Below are 19,093 nucleotides of genomic sequence, written 5' to 3'. Positions count from 1 at the left end.
CTCTCCAGTACATTCCCATAACGGGTCCTAAACAAGTTGGCTTTATGTTGCCTTTCTCACCGTACACTGCAGAATATTCCATTTTTTTAGTGATGGGGGATGTGTAAACACATATATGTTTTTTGTATACTATATTTAAGGTAGATACTTCTGTTTGTTTTATAATATGATTGTAACTACATTGTGGAGTGCATCACATTCTAAGTATTCTGTAGTCTTAAGTTAACTGGGTGCGGAATTAAAGTCCTGGTGCCGAATAAACAGGACTCATCACTCTCAGTAGGAGAGAGGGATCAGGACTGCCAGGAGTTCACACTAGACAAAAGTATAAGTATGGAGATATTTTGCTTTTTCTGGTAGATAACTTTTTGCAAATATTAGCAGTTTCCTTTTATTTATTTTTGCTAATTTTTGTATGTTTTCTTGACACACCTAATAAATACCCTTGCACTAAAGTGCTAAGCGGCTCCATCCATCCTTTTCTTTGGTCATAAACCACCCTCCCCCCCGCCATACATAACAGCTGGCATTTCATCAGAACCTTTCCTCAAACTCATGAGGGTGTTCAAAGGGTTTGTTCTCTCCATAAGATGAAGAGAGAACATTCTCTGTATTCAACCAGAGGCACCCACTCCCACCCAGCCCCACCACAAACCCTCCTAGGTGAAGTCAGGCTGTAAACAGAAGCCAGCCTCCCTCTCCTCCAAGGACTTTTCATCGTATCTGGTACATTTGACAATAATGATCCAATTGCAGTAAACAGTTTCAGTGTAGTGAAGCCATGCCTGGATTGATCAATAATTAAAAATGGGATCTCCACATGATTCACTACGGCCACTGAAGGAGGTCGAAATGGAGTGCACCATGTTGCATCTCTTCCATTTCTGAAAGGCTCACTGTAGATTAGTGGATTCTTCTCACCATCTGGAACTTAAATCACGAGAAAACATGGCCAGATGAGGATCTAAGGTGAGAGGTCACAGCTGACACAGACACTGCAGTCCCAGGCAAACTCCTCACTTAGATGAGTGGCAGTGTTAACACCAATACAACATCAGATGTTCACCCTGGGCAGAGCTGTTGTGGAATTCCACACCCCAACATTGACCCTGGGCAGATATTGTGGAATTTCACACCCATTCACCTTGAGCAGACCTGTTGGGGAATTCCACACACAGACATTCACCCTGGGCACTGTGGAATTCCACACCCAGATATTCACCCTGGGTAGACACTGTGGAATTCCACACACAGATATTCACCCTGGGTGTGGTGAACTACACATACCTGTCTGGACTGCTCCTGTGGCTCCTCCCACAGACCCCTGCTGACTGCTTCTGGGGAATTCCACACACAGACATTCACCCTGGGCAGACACTGTGGAATTCCACACCCAGATATTCACCCTGGGTAGACACTGTGGAATTCCACACACAGATATTCACCCTGGGTACACACTGTGGAATTCCATACCCCAACATTCACCCTGGGCAGACCTGTTGTGGAATTCTACACACAGACATTCACCCTGGGCAGACACTGTGGAATTCCACACACAGATGTTCACCCTGGGCAGACCTGTTGTGGAATTCCACACACAGACATTCACCCAGGGCAGACCTGTTGTGGAATTCCACACACAGACATTCACCCTGGGCAGACACTGTGGAATTCCACACACAGATGTTCACCCTGGGCAGACCTGTTGTGGAATTCCACACACAGACATTCACCCTGGGCAGACCTGTTGTGGAATTCCAAACCCAGACATTCACCCTGGGCAGACACTGTGGAATTCCACACCCAGATATTCACCTTGAGCAGACATTGTGGAATTTCACACCCAGACATTCACCTTGAGCAGACCTGTTGGAGAATTCCATACCCAGACATTCACCTACTTGCTAAACATGTAACGTGGGCTTGAATGTGATCTACAGCAAGTCTGATCAGTCCCACAAGGTAACACAGCTAGATCACAGAGGCCCAGAAGTCCACTCAGCCATGGCTGGTGCTAACACAGTGACCTCACTGGCTCAGTCTTTGAACCTGATTAGTTAAAAGAAGGGAGGCTGCCAAGAATAGCATCCCACTTCTGGTTCAGAGACACTGTGAAAATGGAGCAGAGGCTGGAACTGGACTGGTCTAGAAGGATCTACAGTACACCAAACAGTGCAGTGATTTATTACAGTTTCTTTTTAAAAAAACTTTATCCACTTACTAAATAAGAGTATCAGGGATTTACAGGACTGTTGACGATATCAAATGAAAATACGATTACTAATATCTATAAATCACTCATTTCCCTGGGGGGGGGGTGCCGCACCTTTCACAGAAATCCCCCACTTTGTCAATGAAGCCTGTGAGCTTCCTCTCCAAAGACACACAAACACAGACATAACCCCCGAAGAGGAGCACACCACAGCGTAAAGGTAACTTGCAAAGCCAGATACCATTGGCTCCACCGCCACCCACTCCTGCAGCAGTTTCGTCCATTCCTGTCCTCACTGTAACCTGCTCCTAACTTCCTCACACAGAGTATCCAGTGCCCTTTCAACGTCAGGAAAACCATTGCCAGTTACAGCTGTTAAACTACTAAACCATCAGAGTGGATTCACACAGTACTCACATTTTTTCCAGGTGCCTCTGGGATGCATGACTTACACTGCAAAAGAAAGACAACAAACATAGGCAGTCATAGATTAAAGTAAACACCAACCTTTCACATTACCAACCGTACCCACTAATGTCAGGAACTCAAGATGAGGCACAGTCCCTAAGGGTCATTCATTATGTGTCAGTTCACCAACTAACTCAATGCGTATGGTGTGTGTGTGTGTGTGTGTGTGTGTGTGTGTGTGTGTGTGCGCGTGCGTGCGTGCGTGCGCATGCATATATATGTCCATATGCATGTGCACATGGATGTGCAGGCGTAAATAGAATGGAATAGTACAGCACATTACAGGCCCTTTGGCCCACAATGTTGTGTGTGTGTGTGCGCGCATGTGCCCATAATACAGAATCCCCAGATCTCCATCACAGGATAGAAGAATGAGTGGACATGCGTCAGATGCCATTTAATACACAGACACTTTGAGTGATTCCTCTACAACAGGGGTTCCCAACCTGTGGTCCACAGACCCCTTGCGTAATGGTACTGGTCCATGGTGTAAAAAAGGTTTGGAACTCCTGCTCTGTAGACACAGTGAAGGTAAAACAAAAAATGACACTACTTTGGCCTTTGCAGACAACAGGTTAAAAATTGGACAACTCCTGATAAGATGCAAAAAAAATGAGATTGCCCAGGGAGCTGCTTCAGGCCTGAGATCTAAAGAACAACTGAGCTCAGATTGAGTGTTGAACATCAGTGTTGCACCAGGATGTGGGTGAGGCCCTAAATACGTACATTACATCAGTATTTACCAAGGAGAAGCAGGTGGGTGATAATGAGATCAGTTTGGTTGAGATAGAGACGGAGCTAATGTTGGGTCTTTAAAAGAACATTAAGATGGCTAACTCACCAGGTCATCGAGAGAGGCAAGAGATGAGACAGCTTGTAGGGAGTTTGTGAGGAGTACAGGCAGATGATAGAGCAAAGATGCACTCAGCCTGACGGTCTGAGACTGGTCTATTTTAATGCAAGGAGTATCATAAACAAGGCAGATGAACTTGTAGAGTGTGGATAAATACATGGAATTATGACATTGTGGCCATTACAGAGACATGAATGTCTCAGGGGCAGGAATAGCTGTTGAGTGCGGCGGGCTTTAGGTGTTTCAAAAAGGACAGGGAGGGATGCAAAAGAGGTGGGGGTGTCGTACTGCTGAACAGAGATAGTGTCACAGCTGCAGAAAAGGAGGAAGTCATGGAGGGATTATCTACTGAGTCAGTGTGGGTAGAAGTCAGAACGTAGAACATAGAATAGTACAGCACATTACAGGCCCTTCAGCCCACAATGCTGTGCTGACCCTCAAACCCTGCCTCCCATATATCACCCTCACCTTAAATTCCTCCATATACCTGTCTAGTAGTCTCTTAAACTTCACTAGTGTATCTGCCTCCACCACAGACTCAGGCAGTGCATTCCATGGACCAACTACTCTCTGAGTGAAAAACCTTCCTCTAATATCCCCCTTGAACTTCCATCCCCTTACCTTAAAGCCATGTCCTCTTGTACTGAGCAGTGGTTTCCTGGGGAAGAGGCGCTGGCTGTCCACTCTGTCTATTCCTCTTAATATCTTGTACACCTCTATCATGTCTCCTCTCATCCTCCTTCTCTCCAAAGAGTAAAGCCCTAGCTCCCTTAATCTCTGATCATAATCCATACTCTCTAAACCAGGCAGCATCCTGGTAAATCTCCTCTGTACTCTTTCCAATGCTTCCACATCCTTCCTATAGTGAGGTGACCAGAACTGGACACAGTACTCCAAGTGTGGCCTAACCAGAGTTTTATAGAGCTGCATCATTACATTGCGTCTCTTAAACTCTATCCCTCAACTAATGAAAGCTAACACCCCATAAGCTTTCTTAACCACCCTATCTACCTGTGAGGCAACTTTCAGGGATCTGTGGACATGTACTCCCAGATCCCTCTGCTCCTCCACACTAACAAGTATCCTGCCATTTATTTTATACTCTGCCTTGGAGTTTGTCCTTCCAAAGTGTACCACCTCACACTTCTCTGGGTTGAACTCCATCTGCCACTTCTCAGCCCACTTCTGCATCCTATCAATGTCTCTCTGCAATCTTCGACAATCCTCTACACTATCTACTACACCACCAACCTTTGTGTCATCTGCAAACTTGCCAACCCACCCTTCTACCCCCACATCCAGGTCGTTAATAAAAATCACGAAAAGTAGAGGTCCCAGAACAGATCATTGTGGGACACCACTCGTCACAACCCTCCAATCTGAACCCTCCCTCCACCACGACCCTCTGCCTTCTGCAGGCAAGCCAATTCTGAATCCACCTGGCCAAACTTCCTTGGATCCCATGCCTTCTGACTTTCTGAATAAGCCTACCGTGTGGAACCTTGTCAAATGCCTTACTAAAATCCATGTAGATCACATCCTCTGCACTACCCCATCTATATGCCTGGTCACCTCCTCAAAGAACTCTATCAGGCTTGTTAGGCATGATCTGCCCTTCACAAAGCCATGCTGACTGTCCCTGATCAGACCATGATTCTCTAAATGCCCATAGATCCTATCTCTAAGAATCTTTTCCAACAGCTTTCCCACCACAGACGTAAGGCTCACTGGTCTATAATTACCCGGACTATCTCTACTACCTTTTTTGAACAAGGGGGCAACAGTCGCCTCCCTCCAATCCTCCAGTACCATTCCTGTGGACAACGAGGACATAAAGATCCTAGCCAGAGGCTCAGCAATCTCTTCCCTCACCTCGTGGAGCAGCCTGGGGAATATTCCGTCAGGCCCTGGGGACTTATCTGTCCTAATGTATTTTAATAACTCCAACACCTCCTCTCCCTTAATATCAACATGCTCCAGAACATCAACCTCACTCATATTGTCCTCACTGTCATCAAGTTCCCTCTCTTTGGTGAATACCGAAGTATTCATTGAGGACCTCGTTTACTTCCACAGCCTTCAGGCACATCTTCCCACTTTTATCTCTAATCAGTCCGACCTTCACTCCTGTCATCCTTTTGTTCTTCACATAATTGTAGAATGCCTTGGGGTTTTCCCTTATCCTACTCGCCAAGGCCTTTTCATGCCCCCTTCTTGCTCTTCTCAGCCCCTTCTTAAGCTCCTTTCTTGCTACCCTATATCCCTCAATAGACCCATCTGATCCTTGCTTCCTAAACCTCATGTATGCTGCCTTCTTCCACCTGACTAGATTTTCCACCACACTTCTCACCCAGGAACCTTCACCCTACCATTCTTTATCTTCCTCACCGGGACAAATTTATCCTTAAACATCAACCAGAAACAGGAAAGGGACAATAACTCTACTTTGTGTTTTTTGTAGATCCCACAATAGTAACAGGGACATTGAAGAGCAGATAGGGAGGCGGATTCTGGAACTGTGCAAGTATTGTTGTTTAACTTCCCTAATATTGACTGGTATCTCCTTAGAGCAAGGGGTTTAGATGGGGTGGAGTTTGTTAAGTGTGTTCAGGAAGTGTGTTCTTGATACAATATGTAGATAAGCCTACCAGAGGAGAGGCTGTACTTGATCTGGTATTGGGAAATGAACCAGGTCAAGGTGTCAGATCTCTTGGTGGGAGAGCATTTTGGAGATAGGGATCACAACTCTCATCTCAGATGTTCTCAGGGAAATGCACGGTAGAAATGTGACAAATATTCAGGGAACATTTGCAAGGAGTTCTGCATAGGTATGTTCCATTGAAGCAAGGAAGGGATGGGTAGGGTTAAAGAACCATGGTGTACAAAGGATGTAAAAAATCTAGTTAAGAAAAGCTTATGAAAGGCTCAAGAAACTAGGTACTTAGCGAATTCTAGAAAATTACAAGGTTGCCAAGAAGGAGCTTAAGAATGAAATTAGGAGAGCCAGAAGGGGCCATGAGAAATCCTTGGCGAGCAGGATTAAGGAAAACCCCCAAAGACATTCTACAAGTATCTGAAGAGCAAGAGAATGAGCCGTATGAGAATAGGACCAATCAGGTGTGAGAGTGGAAACGTACATGGAGTCGGAGGAAGTAGCAGAGCTACTTAATGAATACCTTGCTTCAGTATTCATCAGGGAAAAGGACCTTAGTAATCGTGGGGATGACTTACAGCACACTGAAACACTTGAACATACAGACATTAAGAAAAAGGATATGCATTTGAAAAGCATTAAGTTATCAAAAGACAATGATGAAGGTAGAACAGTGGATGTGGTGTATAGTAAGGCATTTATTAAGGTTCCCTGTGCAAGGCTCATTCAGAAAGTACGTAATCATGGGACCCAAGGAGACCTGCTTTGTGGGTCCAGAATTGGCTTGTGTAACCCCCTGGGTCAGCTCAGGCTCGCTCAGCTCATTCTCGTCTAGGGGGAGCAGCCTTCGGCCCCGCCAAACTGGGTAATCAGCTGGTGTGGATGCTGTGTGATGTCCCCACCTCGCCAAATAACAGACAGTACACCATATGTGATTAAATGATTACAATTTATAAAGATTACTATAACTAAATGATTAGTAACGATACAGTATATATGAAGGAAAAGAAAATAAAGAAAAGGCGCCAAACTTATCAAAGTCCAAACCACTTCGTGCACAACCGTTGGAGCTCAATTCCCGAAGTCTTTTGGCCACCATTCAATCCCCTCCGAACTCCTCGACTCGCAGCTCAGGACCACCCGAAGTGATCAACCAAGCACATCTATCTTCGTCTCCTCTCCTCCGGGTACCTCCTGGCCTTGGACCCCCGCTTGGGGTCCATTCCTCGCCCAGTTTACAGCATCGCGTCCTCTCTATCTCACCCTCTCGCACCGATCTCCCCAAAAGCCCGCCAACAATAGCTTACAGACTCAGAAGAAAGAACAACATTAATCCCAATTGGCTAACAAAGGAATACAATTCTCGTTATCAGTAAATTTTAACCCAAACAAGCTTCCAGCACTCTCTTGCAACAAAGAAACATTCCTACTTTTAACAAAACAAAGAAGCCATTTTGATTAACATACTCAGTAACAAAGAAAAAGAAGAAGCCCCTTTTACACTCTCCCCTCACCAAATAAAAGTCATGTCTTCATGACTATTAAATAACTCGCCACCTTTCCTGCCAACACACCCTAACCCAAGCACAAACAGTGACATTTCCTCCCCACACAGTAAACCTCACGCCCTGTTCCTCAGGTGCTACATAGGCCAACTTATCTGGGAGTTCCCTAACCCTCTGAGACCTCCGTACTCCCTCACCTAAACCCTTCAGGCTTGGACACAACTGGGGATACCTCGGGCTCACTACCAACTCCTCTCTCCAGGCTCTCAGTTTGCTGTTGCCCTCAGTCAGACAATTTTCTTCGTTTTCTCCAACTTGTAAGTCTTCCCACTGGTTCCAGATCACTGTCTCCAGTCTCTCCATCTTCATTTCAAACTTGATTCCGTAGAGACAGTCACTCACGAGCTGCGACCTTTGCCAGCCCTGGCATGTGTACAGAAAACGTTTTAATTCTGTAGTTCTCAGCCGCTCCTGCAACAACCTCACTTCATATTCTCCCGAGGCAAATCCAAATACCAGATCATCATCCACATACGCCAAAACTCCAAACGCCTCCACATCCCCCATGGTCTTCCACATGCCCCGCGGTAAGATTGAAAGGGCTCCGGATATGCCCTGTGGCATCTTTTCGGACCGGAAGAATCCTAGGGAACTTATAACAGCCGTCTTCTCCTTGTCGGCCCCACTCATCGGGATCTGGCAACATCCACTCCTCAGATCCAGCACCTTAAACCACTTCGCACCACTCAGATAGGCCATCGCCTCTTCGGCCCTTGGGGCCATATTCTGGTCACTGACAGTGCACCTCTTCAGCGCAATATAATCCACACATACACTGCCTACGTCTCCAACGGCTGTAGGGACCAGTCGCCGCTACAGGTGACTTCACTGAGGTGTCTTCAGCGGTCAACTCCCCTCCCTCGTGGTATTTCGCAGCGTCCACTAAAAGGGTCTCACCCTCAGATACTTCCCCCAGGCTGTACCACCACCGGCTCTCATTTAAATTCAGTTCCGGCCCAATGCTGCTACACACATCCGCACAAGCAGCTTGAAACTCTGGGTGCATCGACAATGCCTCCAAACAGCACTCACCCGCCTCCTCTGGGCAAGCCCCCAAGCGCATCAGCAGGGTATTGGTCCTCTCCAGAACCGAAACGCTTCCTGCCTCAACAATGTCCGGACACATCAGCATTAACGATTCACGAACCTCAGGCACCCCCACATTGGCCTCTGAGAACTCCATTTTCACTGACCAATAACCACCGGCACTGGTACCCCAAATCTCCAATGCCCTCAATGTCGTCAAGGGTAAATGCTTCCAATAACGGTTGTAAAACGAACTGTACAGCAACTTGACCTGCGCCCCGGTGTCGAGGATGGCTTTAACGTGGCTTCCATCCATCCGTAACGACACCTGTGCACGTGGTCCCTCTAAGCCTTCAGGAATAGGGTCTGTTCCTTTCGGAAGTTCCTTAGTACATTGCTGGGAACGTGCTCCCCCAGAGACCCCAAGCCATACCCCCACTGGGCCTCCTCTAAGTTTCCCGACACCTCTCGGATCAACTGAACTACCGAGGGAGGAGCTGAACCCCTTAACAGATCCCTCTGGCACCGCAAGCAATTTATCTGCCCCCTAGCCAAAAAAAGATACCCTAAAGACTTTCCACCAACCTCCTGCCACAGATATGGTAAGCCCCCCAGCTGCGGCGTTTGACTTCCAGTCGAATCACATGCATTTTCCCACACTTTCACATAACTGGCAGCTGTCACTCCGAGGTAATTGGACCAGACAGTTCTAACAACGCCACCAGCCCGCCTACTCAAACTTTCAACCAATCACTGTCGCTTTCCCTCAGCTAAGCACTGCCACTCATCCAACAACTGAGAGGTCCGCTCCGTCCCTTTAGGGCTGGACATTATTCCAACAACTGGGCGGAGCCTACCACTGCTGAAACATCCCAACCTGTCATTCCTCACTCTCCTAACAGTACGGACAACCCATGGTCCCACCACCATTTCATCAGCGCTAGTCTGAAATCAAACAACGACCTCCGGGCTACCAACAGCAGCCACCCCACCCAACACACATGCAGCGATAACCAGCAATTGCACACCCGCAAAGGCACACCAGCTCTTCGCCACAGACATAATTTAAAGAGGGCGATCACACAGCTTCCACAGAAAGCAATCCAGACGAGCACCCTACAATGTAACCCCCTGGGTCGCCTCAGGCTCGCTCAGCTCATTCTCGTCTAGGGGGAGCAGCCTTCGGCCCCGCCAAACTGGATAATCAGCTGGTGTGGATGCTGTGTGATGTTCCCGCCTCGCCAAAGAACAGACAGGACACCATATGTGACTAAATGAATACAATTTATAAAGATTACTATAACTAAATGATTAATAACGATACAGTATATATGAAGGAAAAGAAAATAAAGAAAAGGCACCAAACTTATCAAAGTTTGATAAGTTCACTTCGTGCACAACCGTTGGAGCTCAATTCCCGAAGTCTTCTGGCCACCATTTGATCCCCTCCGAACTCCTCGACTCGCAGCTCAGGACCACCCGAAGTGATCAACCAAGCACATCTATCTTCATCTCCTCTCCTCGGGGTACCTCCTGGCCTCGGACCCCCGCTTGGGGTCCGTTCCTCGCCCAGTTTACAGCATCGCGTCCTCTCTCTCTCACCCCCTCACGCTGACTCCCTCAAAATGCCCGCCAACAATAGCTTACAGACTCAGAAGAAAGAACAACATTAATCCCAATTGGCTAACAAAGGAATACAATTCTCGTTATCAGTAAATTTTAACCCAAACAAACTTCCAGCACTCTCTCGCAACAAAGAAACATTCCTACTTTTAACAAAACAAAGAAGCCATTTTAATTAACATACGCAGTAACAAAGAAAAAGAAGAAACCCCCTTTACACTTGTCCATAAAACGAAAAGGGTGGTCACAGGTGGTTCATATTCTGTATGGAGGTCAGTGACCAGTGATGTTCTGCAAGGATTGTTTCTGTGACTCCTCCTCTGTGATTTTTATAAATGAGCTGGATGAGGAAGTGGAGGGATGGGTTAGCAAATTTGCTGATGACACAAAGGTTGGGGGTGTAGTGGATAGTGTGGAGGGCTGTCAGAGGTTACAGCAGGACATCAATAACAGCAGGATGCAGAACTGTGCTGAGAAGTCCAGATGGAGTTCAACCCAGATAAGTTTGAAGTGGTTGATTTTGTTAAGTCAAATTTGAAGACAGAATGTAATATTAATGGCAAAACCTTTGGCAATGTGGGGTATCAGTGAGATCGATCTTGGGGTCCATGCCCATTGGATATTCAAAGCTGCTGCGTAGGTTGGCAGTATCATTAAGCAGGCGTATGGTGTCTTGTTAGCACGATGTGGGATTGAGTTCAAGAGCTGTGAGATAATGTTACAGCTATATAAGACTTAGTTAGACCGCACTTGGAGGACTGTGTTCAGTTCTGGTCACCTCACTACAGAAAGGATGTGGATACTATAGAGAGAGTGCAGAGGAGATTAACAAGGATGTTGCCTGGATTGGGGAGTATGCCTTATCAAAATAGGTTCAGTAAACTCAGCCTTTTCTCCTTGAAGCAATGGAGGATGGTAGGTGACCTGATACAGTCATCACCATAGCTTGTCACACCAGACAGCCAGCTACTCTAGTGTTGTTTGGTTGACGTTGAGCAGGTCAGTGTCAGCTAAATCAGGTGAGAGTGGGCAGTTGCGCAGAATGTGTTCAATGTTCTGCACCCTTTCGCCACACTCACAGGATTCGCTGGTCTTTAAACCCCACTTCACCATACTGCCTCCTGTCCTACAAACTCCCGCTCTCGCTCTGTTGAGAGTGCACCACCTCCGTCGTCAAGCAGTACCCCAACCGGCAACATTTCTGTGGGGTCTTGCACTGTATTGTTCAGTGGGGCTCTGGCTTCTGTTTGTTGCCAGAGGTCAATCCTGTATGTTTGGGGGGACATTCCGTGCGGTAGTTCCTCCACTGTAGCAAAGCTTTTCCTCGATTTTAGGCGGTTGGAAACTGGCACATGATGTTGTAGTGGGTGCTGTGGATCTGAGTTCTGCTTACCTCTTTCAATTTTTGTTGTAGTGTTTTCGGATCTCTGGGGGAGCAATGCCTGCAAGTCTGTAAATGATGTTACTGGGTGTGGGGCGCAGTGTGCCCATGATTATTTGCCAGGCTTCGTTAAGAAACGGGGGTATTTTCTTCACATGGACTGATCTGCCCCACACAGGTGTGCAGTATTCTGAAGGTGCATAGCAGAGTACTAGGGCAGTTGATCTAAGTGTGTGAGCATTAGCTCCCCATTTCGTGCCTGCTAATTTTTTCAAGAGAGAATTGTGGGAGCCAACTTTCCTTCACAGTTTTTGGATGTGGGTATCAAATGAGAGCATCCTATCCAGTGTCACACCCAGGTAAATTGGAGTCGGATGGTGTTCGAGCTCCTTCCCACAGCAGAAGATATTGAGTTTCCCAGCTGCTTCTTGATTCCTCAGGTGGAATGCACACTCTTGAGTTTTTCATGGATTTGGGTTCAGAGACCATTTTGCATAATACTGCTTCATTGCTTCGAGGACTGCTTAAGTTGTACTTCAACTTCTTGGAAGGAGTTAGCTTGTGTTGCTATGCATAGGTCATCTGCATAGATAAACCTGCATGTGTTAGGAAAGGTTGGTTGATCATTTATGTAAACATTAAGTAGTAGAAGTGCCAGGACTGATCCCTGTGGTAGTCAGTTCTTTTGTGGACTGTTGGAGTCAGCTCTCTCAAATGGGAATAACAACTTCCTAGCTCTCGCCTAGAAGAATTAAAGGATGAAGTATCACAGCTAAAATCCAACAAAGCTGCTGGCATAGATGGGAATTCTTAATGAATTCCTTAAACATCTTGGACCTAAAGCACTCCACTGGCTTCTGTCCCTTTTTAACTGTTGCCTAAGATCATTAAAAATACCTAAAAAGTGGGAGAAGAGCCAAAATTGTTGCTCTCCTAAAACCCAATAAAGCCCCCAACATTCTTAAAATTTACAGACCGATTTCCTTGCTCTGTACCCTCTATAAATTCTACGAGAGACTCATACTGAAAAGAATATCCCCCTTAGTCTAACACCAGACCAAGCCAGGTTCAGGCCAGGGCACTCTTGCTGTGGTCAAGTCCTGAACTTAACCCAATATATTCAGCATGGCTTTGAAATGCGACAAATTACAGGAGTAGTATTCGTTGACTTAACAGTAGCATATGACACTGAGGCCTTCTGCTGAAGTGATCTAAAATGTTAAAGAATGAAACCTGATAGAGTTGTATAAGATGATAAGAGACATTCATTGTGTGGATAATCAGAGGCTTTTTCCCAGGGCTGAACTGGCTAACAAAAGGGGGCATAGTTTTAAAGAGCTTGGAAGTAGGTACAAAGGAATGTCAGGGGTAAGTTTTTCCACACAGAGTGTGGTGGGTACCTAAAACGCACTGCCTGGTGTACTGGAGACAGCACATATGATTGAGGCATTTAAGGGGTTCCTTGATAAGTATGTCAATATGCAGAGAATGGAGGAATTATCTAGGCAGAAGAGATTAGTATAGTTGTGTATTTGATTACTAATTTAATCAACTGGACACAACATTGTGAGCTAAAGGTTATGTTCCCATAAGGTATTCTTCTATGTTCTCTGTACGGTCTCCATCTGAGTGTGTTTTCAGCTAAGTGTGAGGTGTTGCAACAGATGGGAAACATGCGTCTTCAGTCAGTAGCACCAATGTGATATCACCGGGGTATCAGTCTGACTCACCTTTGTCTTTGACTTCTCATCAGCACAGAAGCACTTGGTTTCGACCTCCCGGCGTAACTGAGGCAGAGCTCCAGTTAGTATCCCGCTCTTCTTCACTTCGGCATTCCGTCTTTTCTTCAGTAGCAGCAGGTCCACTGCACACTGTAAGGAAGGCAGAGGATGAACAACAAAAAATAGAAACAGAAGGTGCTGGGAGCACTTAGCGGGCCAGGCAGTGCCTTTGGGAGTGAAACAGCTAATGGTTTATAACCATATAACAACTACAGCACGGAAACAGGCCATCTCGGCCCTTCTAGTCTGTGCCGAACACTTACTCTCACCAAGTCCCACTGACCGACACTCAGCCCATAACCCTCCATTCCTTTCCTGTCCATATACCTATCCAATTTTACTTTAAATGACAATACCGAACCTGCCTCTACCATTTCTACTGGAAGCTCGTTCCACACAGCTACTACTCTCTGAGTAAAGAAATTCACCCTCGTGTTACCCTTAAACTTCTGCCCCCTAACTCTCAACTCATGTCTTCTTGTTTGAATCTTCCCTACTCTCAATGGAAAAAGCCTATCCATGTCAACTCTATCTATCCCCCTCATAATTTTAAATACCTCTATCAAGTCCCCCCTCAACCTTCTATGCTCCAAAGAATAAAGACCTAACTTGTTCAACCTTTCCCTGTAAATTAGGTGCTGAAACCCAGGTAACATTCTAGTAAATCTTCTCTGTACTCTCTCTATTTTGTTGACATCTTTCCTATAACTCGTGATCAGAACTGTACACAATACTCCAAATTCGGCCTCACCAATGCCTTGTAGAATTTTAACATTACATCCCAACTCCCATACTCAATGCTCTGATTTATAAAGGCCAGCATACCAAAAGCTTTCTTCACCACCCTATCCACATGAGATTCCACCTTCGGGGAACTATGCACCATTATTCCTAGATCACTCTGTTCTACTGCATTCTTCAATGCCCTACCATTTACCATAAATGTCCTATTTGGATTATTCCTACCAAAATGTAGCACCTCACATTTATCAGCATTAAACTCCATCTGCCATCTTTCAGCCCACTCTTCTAACTGGCCTAAATCTCTCTGCAAGCTTTGAAAAACTACTTCATTATCCACAACACCACCTATCTTAGTATCATCTGCATACGTACTAATCCAATTTACCACCCCATCATCCAGATCATTAATTTATATGACAAACAACATTGGACCCAGTACAGATCCCTGAGGCACACCACTAGTCACCGGCCTCCAACATGACAAACAGTTATCCACCACTACTCTCTGGCATCTCTCCAGCCACTGTTGAATCCATTTTACTACTTCAATATGAATACCTAACGATTGAACCTTCCTAACTAACCTTCCATGCGGAACCTTGTCAAAAGCCTTACTGAAGAACATATAGACAACATCCACTGCTTTACCCTCGTCAACTTTCCTTGTAACCTCTTCAAAAAATTCAGTAAGATTTGTCAAACATGACCTTCCATGCACAAATCCATGTTGACTGTTCCTAATCAGAACTTGTCCATCCAGATAATTATATATATACATACACACACACACACACACAGTATATATATAAAATATAGTATTATACAGAATACTTACTATTAATTTATCCACCACTGACGTCAAACACAGGCCTATAATTGCTAGGGATACTCTTAGAACCCTTTTTAAACAATGGAATCACATGAGCATTACGCCAATCCTCCGGCACCATCCTCGTTTCAAATGACATTTGAAATATTTCTGTCAGAGCCCCTGTTATTTCTACACTAAACTCCCTCAAGGTCCTAGGGAATATCCTGTCAGGATCAGGAGATTTATCCACTTTTATATTCCTTAAAAGCGCCAGTACTTCCTCCTCTTTAATTGTCAAAGTTTCCATAACTTCACTACTTGTTTCCCTTACTTTACACAATTCAATATCCTTCTCCTTAGTGAATACCGAAAAAAAGAAATTGTTCAAAATCTCCCCCATCTCTTTCGGCTCCACACATAGCTGTCCACTCTGAATCTCTAAGGGACCAATTTTATCCCTCACTATCAATATAACTATAGAAACCCTTCGGGTTTATTTTCACCTTACTTGCCAAAGCAACCTCATATCTTCTTTTAGCTTTTCTAATTTCTTTCTTAAGATTCTTTTTACATTCTTTATATTCCTCGAGCACCTCATTTGCTCCATGCTGCCTAAATTTATTGTAGATATCTCTCTTTTTCCTAACCAAATTTCCAATATCCCTTGAAAACCATGGCTCTCTCAAACTTTTAACCTTTCCTTTCAACCTAACAGGAACATAAAGATTCTGCATCCTCAAAATTTCACCCTTAAATGACCTCCATTTCTCTATTACATCCTTCCCAGAAAACAAATTGTCCCAATCTACTCCTAAATTCTTTCACATCTCCTCAAAGTTAGCCTTTCTTCAGTCAAAAATCTCAACCTTGGGTCCAGTCCTATTCTTCTCCATAATTATATTGTAACTAATGGACCCAAAGTGCTCCCCAACACATACTTCCGTCACCTGACCTATTTCATTCCCTAACAGAAGATCCAACACTGCCCCTTCTCTAATTGGTACCTCTATGTATTGCTACAAAAAACTATCCTGCACACATTTTACAAACTCCAAACCATCCAGCCCTTTTACAGTATGGGCTTCCCAGTCTATGTATGGAAAATTAAAATCTCCCACAATCACCACCCTGTGCTTACTACAAATATCTGCTCTCTCCTTGCAAATTTGCTCCTCCAATTCTCGCTCCCCATTAGGTGGTCTATAAATGTTACTACACCTTTCCCATTCCTCAATTCCACCCAAACAGCCTCCCTAGCTGAGCCCTCTAATCTATCCTGCCAGAGCACCGCTGTAATATTTTCTCTGATAAGCAACGCAACACCTCCCCCTCTTGCCCCTTCATTTCCATCACACCTGAAGCAACGAAATCCAGGATTATTTAGTTGCCAATCACACCCCTCCTGTAACCACGTTTCACTAATAGCTACAACATCATATTTCCAGGTATCAATCCATGCTCTAAGCTCATCCACCTTTCTTACAATGCTCCTAGCATTAAAATAAATGTATTTAAGAAATTCTCCACCTCTTCCTCTCTGTTGATCTCTAACAGTACAAAGAACTTTACCATCTTCTTTTTCTTCCTTCTCCCACACATCTGTTCCTACACTCTGGTTCCCCTCCCCCTCGTATCTAGTTTAAATCCACTGGAGCCTCTCAAGCAAACCTACCTGCAAGAATATTTGTCCCCCTCCAGTTCAGATGTAAACCGTCCTGCCGGAACAGGTCCCACCTTCCCTGGAAAACTGCCCAATTATCTATAAATCTGAAGCACTCCCTCCGGCACCATGTCTTCAGCCACGTGTTGATCTGCACTATCTTACTATTTCTAAACCCACCTGCACGTGACACTGGTAGCAATCCTGAGATTGCTATCCTGGAGGTCCTGTCCTTTAACTTGGCACCTAGCTCCCTAAACTCACCTTTCAGGACCTCCTCACTCTTCCTATCCATGTCATTGGTCCTTACATGGATCACGACGTCCAGCTGCTCACCCTCCCTCTTGAGAATACTGAGAACTTGATCTGAGATATCTTGGACCCTGGCACCAGGGAGGCAGCAGACCATCCAGGATTCTCGATCTCTTCCACAGAACCTTCTATCTGTCCCCCTAACTATCGAATCCCCTATCACTACTGCTCTCCTCTTTTCCCTCCTTCCCTTCTGAGCTGAGGGTCCAGTCTCAGTGCTAGAGACGTAACCACTGCAACTTGTCTCTGGTAGGTCGTCCCCACCAACAGTATCCAAAATGGTATACTTATTGTTGATGGGAACGGCCACAGGGGTGCTTTTCTCTTCCTGTCTATTTCCCTTCCCTCTCCTGACAGTCACCCAACTACCTGTCTCCTGACTCCTGGGGGTGACTATCTCCCTGAAACTCCTGTCTATTTCTGCTTCTGCCTCCCGAGTGATCCAAAGTTCATCCAGCTCCAGTTCCCTAACACAGTTTGTCAGGAGCTGCAGCTGGATGCACCTTTTGCAGGTGTAGTCATCAGGGACAGCTGTGCTCGCCCTGACTTCCCACATACTGCAAACGGAGCACTCAACTGCCCTAACCGCTGCCTCCATTACCTACACCTAAGCTAATTAGATTAATTAAAAGAGCTTACCTGGCCTTACCTCACCTGGAGTGAAGCTCATACTCAGCCTCTGCTTGCTTTTTAAAATTCCCCCGCTGATCCCAGAGGCCAACTTTCACGCACTTGCGCAGTCGTGCCCTGTTCAACCTCGCCTCTGCCTGTTCTCGCCGAAGCCTGATTGAGCCAAAGCCATCCCACTCTGCCTCAGTCCACTCCGACAATGGCCGCTATGACGATGGCCACTGTATATGGCGGTCTTTCTTTTAAACCTTTGGCGCACTACGTCACACTCCTGCGCAGTCTAGCCTCTTTGCCCCGATCAGTTAAAAAAAAACACAGCTTCTCTCCAGCTTCTTTTACCTCTTCCTTCTCTGCCTCTTGCTTTGATTTAAAAAATTTAAAAAATATTTTCTTATCTAAACTGGTTCAGTATAAAAGGAAAGAGTATGCTCGAGTTGCTTTGTTACTTCTCTGACCTGTACTGGGATGAACATGTCATAAAACAACTGTAACCATAAGACTTTTGCTTCATTCTTGACTTCTGAAGAACCTCTGGACAACATAATCTCCAAATCCAACATACCCTTCTCACTATCAGATTCAAAAACAACAGAAGTACTATTTAAAGTATCCTGACTGGTTGCATCCTGTCTGGTAATGCAATTTGAATATGCAGGAACAAAAAAAATCTGCAGATTCTGCTCAATACCTCATGGTCCCATCCCTCCCAACCACTGGTACTAGCCACAATAGGTACTACCTCAAGAAGACAACATCCATCATCAAAGATGTCTACCGTCCAGGCCATGCCACCTTCCAACAGCTACCGTCAAGCAGGAGTTTGTAAGGCCTGAAATCCCACACCACCAAGTTGAGAAACAGCTTCTTTCCTTCAACCATTCAGTTCTTGAATGAACTGGCACAGTCTTATCAATACCTCAATATAGTAACAGTCTTATCAATACTTCAGTATAATAAGTCATCAATACCTCAGTATTGTAGCACATCTTATCAATACTTCATTATAATTTCACAGTTTTATCAATACCTCACTATAATTTCACAGTCTTATCAATATATCAGTATAATTTCACAGTCCAATCAATACCTTGCTATAGTAATACAGTCTGACCAATACCTCAGTATCTGGATCAATAGTGCTGTGCCAGCAGCACTTACAGCGCGACATCGAGCTGGCAATTTGCTGGCAATCAATTAGAGCTCAAGAAAAGCAGCTATGATTTACATAAAGCTATCAAGGCTGTGAAACAACAATATAGGGACAAGATTAAGTTAAGATTCACAACGCATAGCACACATGACTTGTGGCGAGGGCTGCATATCATTGCAGACTTCAAAGCCAATCAATGTGGTGCCGCCAACATCATGGCCTCT

General features: G+C 45.2%; 1 protein-coding gene across 7 annotated transcripts in view; it reads right to left on the bottom strand.

Moving 5' to 3' along the window:
- LOC140719770 (uncharacterized) overlaps positions 1-19,093 on the bottom strand; it is a 411,496-nt gene that overhangs the window by 285,436 nt on the left and 106,967 nt on the right. For all 7 annotated transcript variants that reach the window (XM_073034626.1, XM_073034628.1, XM_073034629.1 and 4 more), the window contains exons 8-9: positions 13,512-13,652; positions 2,630-2,665 (exon numbers count right to left, since the gene is read on the bottom strand). In XM_073034626.1, the coding sequence (XP_072890727.1) occupies positions 2,630-2,665; positions 13,512-13,652 (177 nt within the window). The remainder of the gene's footprint in view (positions 1-2,629; positions 2,666-13,511; positions 13,653-19,093) is intronic.

Source organism: Hemitrygon akajei, chromosome 32 (assembly GCF_048418815.1).
Source record: "Hemitrygon akajei chromosome 32, sHemAka1.3, whole genome shotgun sequence".
NCBI classification, from domain to species: Eukaryota; Metazoa; Chordata; class Chondrichthyes; order Myliobatiformes; family Dasyatidae; genus Hemitrygon; species Hemitrygon akajei.
Note: the sequence above shows the minus strand (reverse complement) of the source record. Positions and strands in the feature narration are given on the sequence as shown.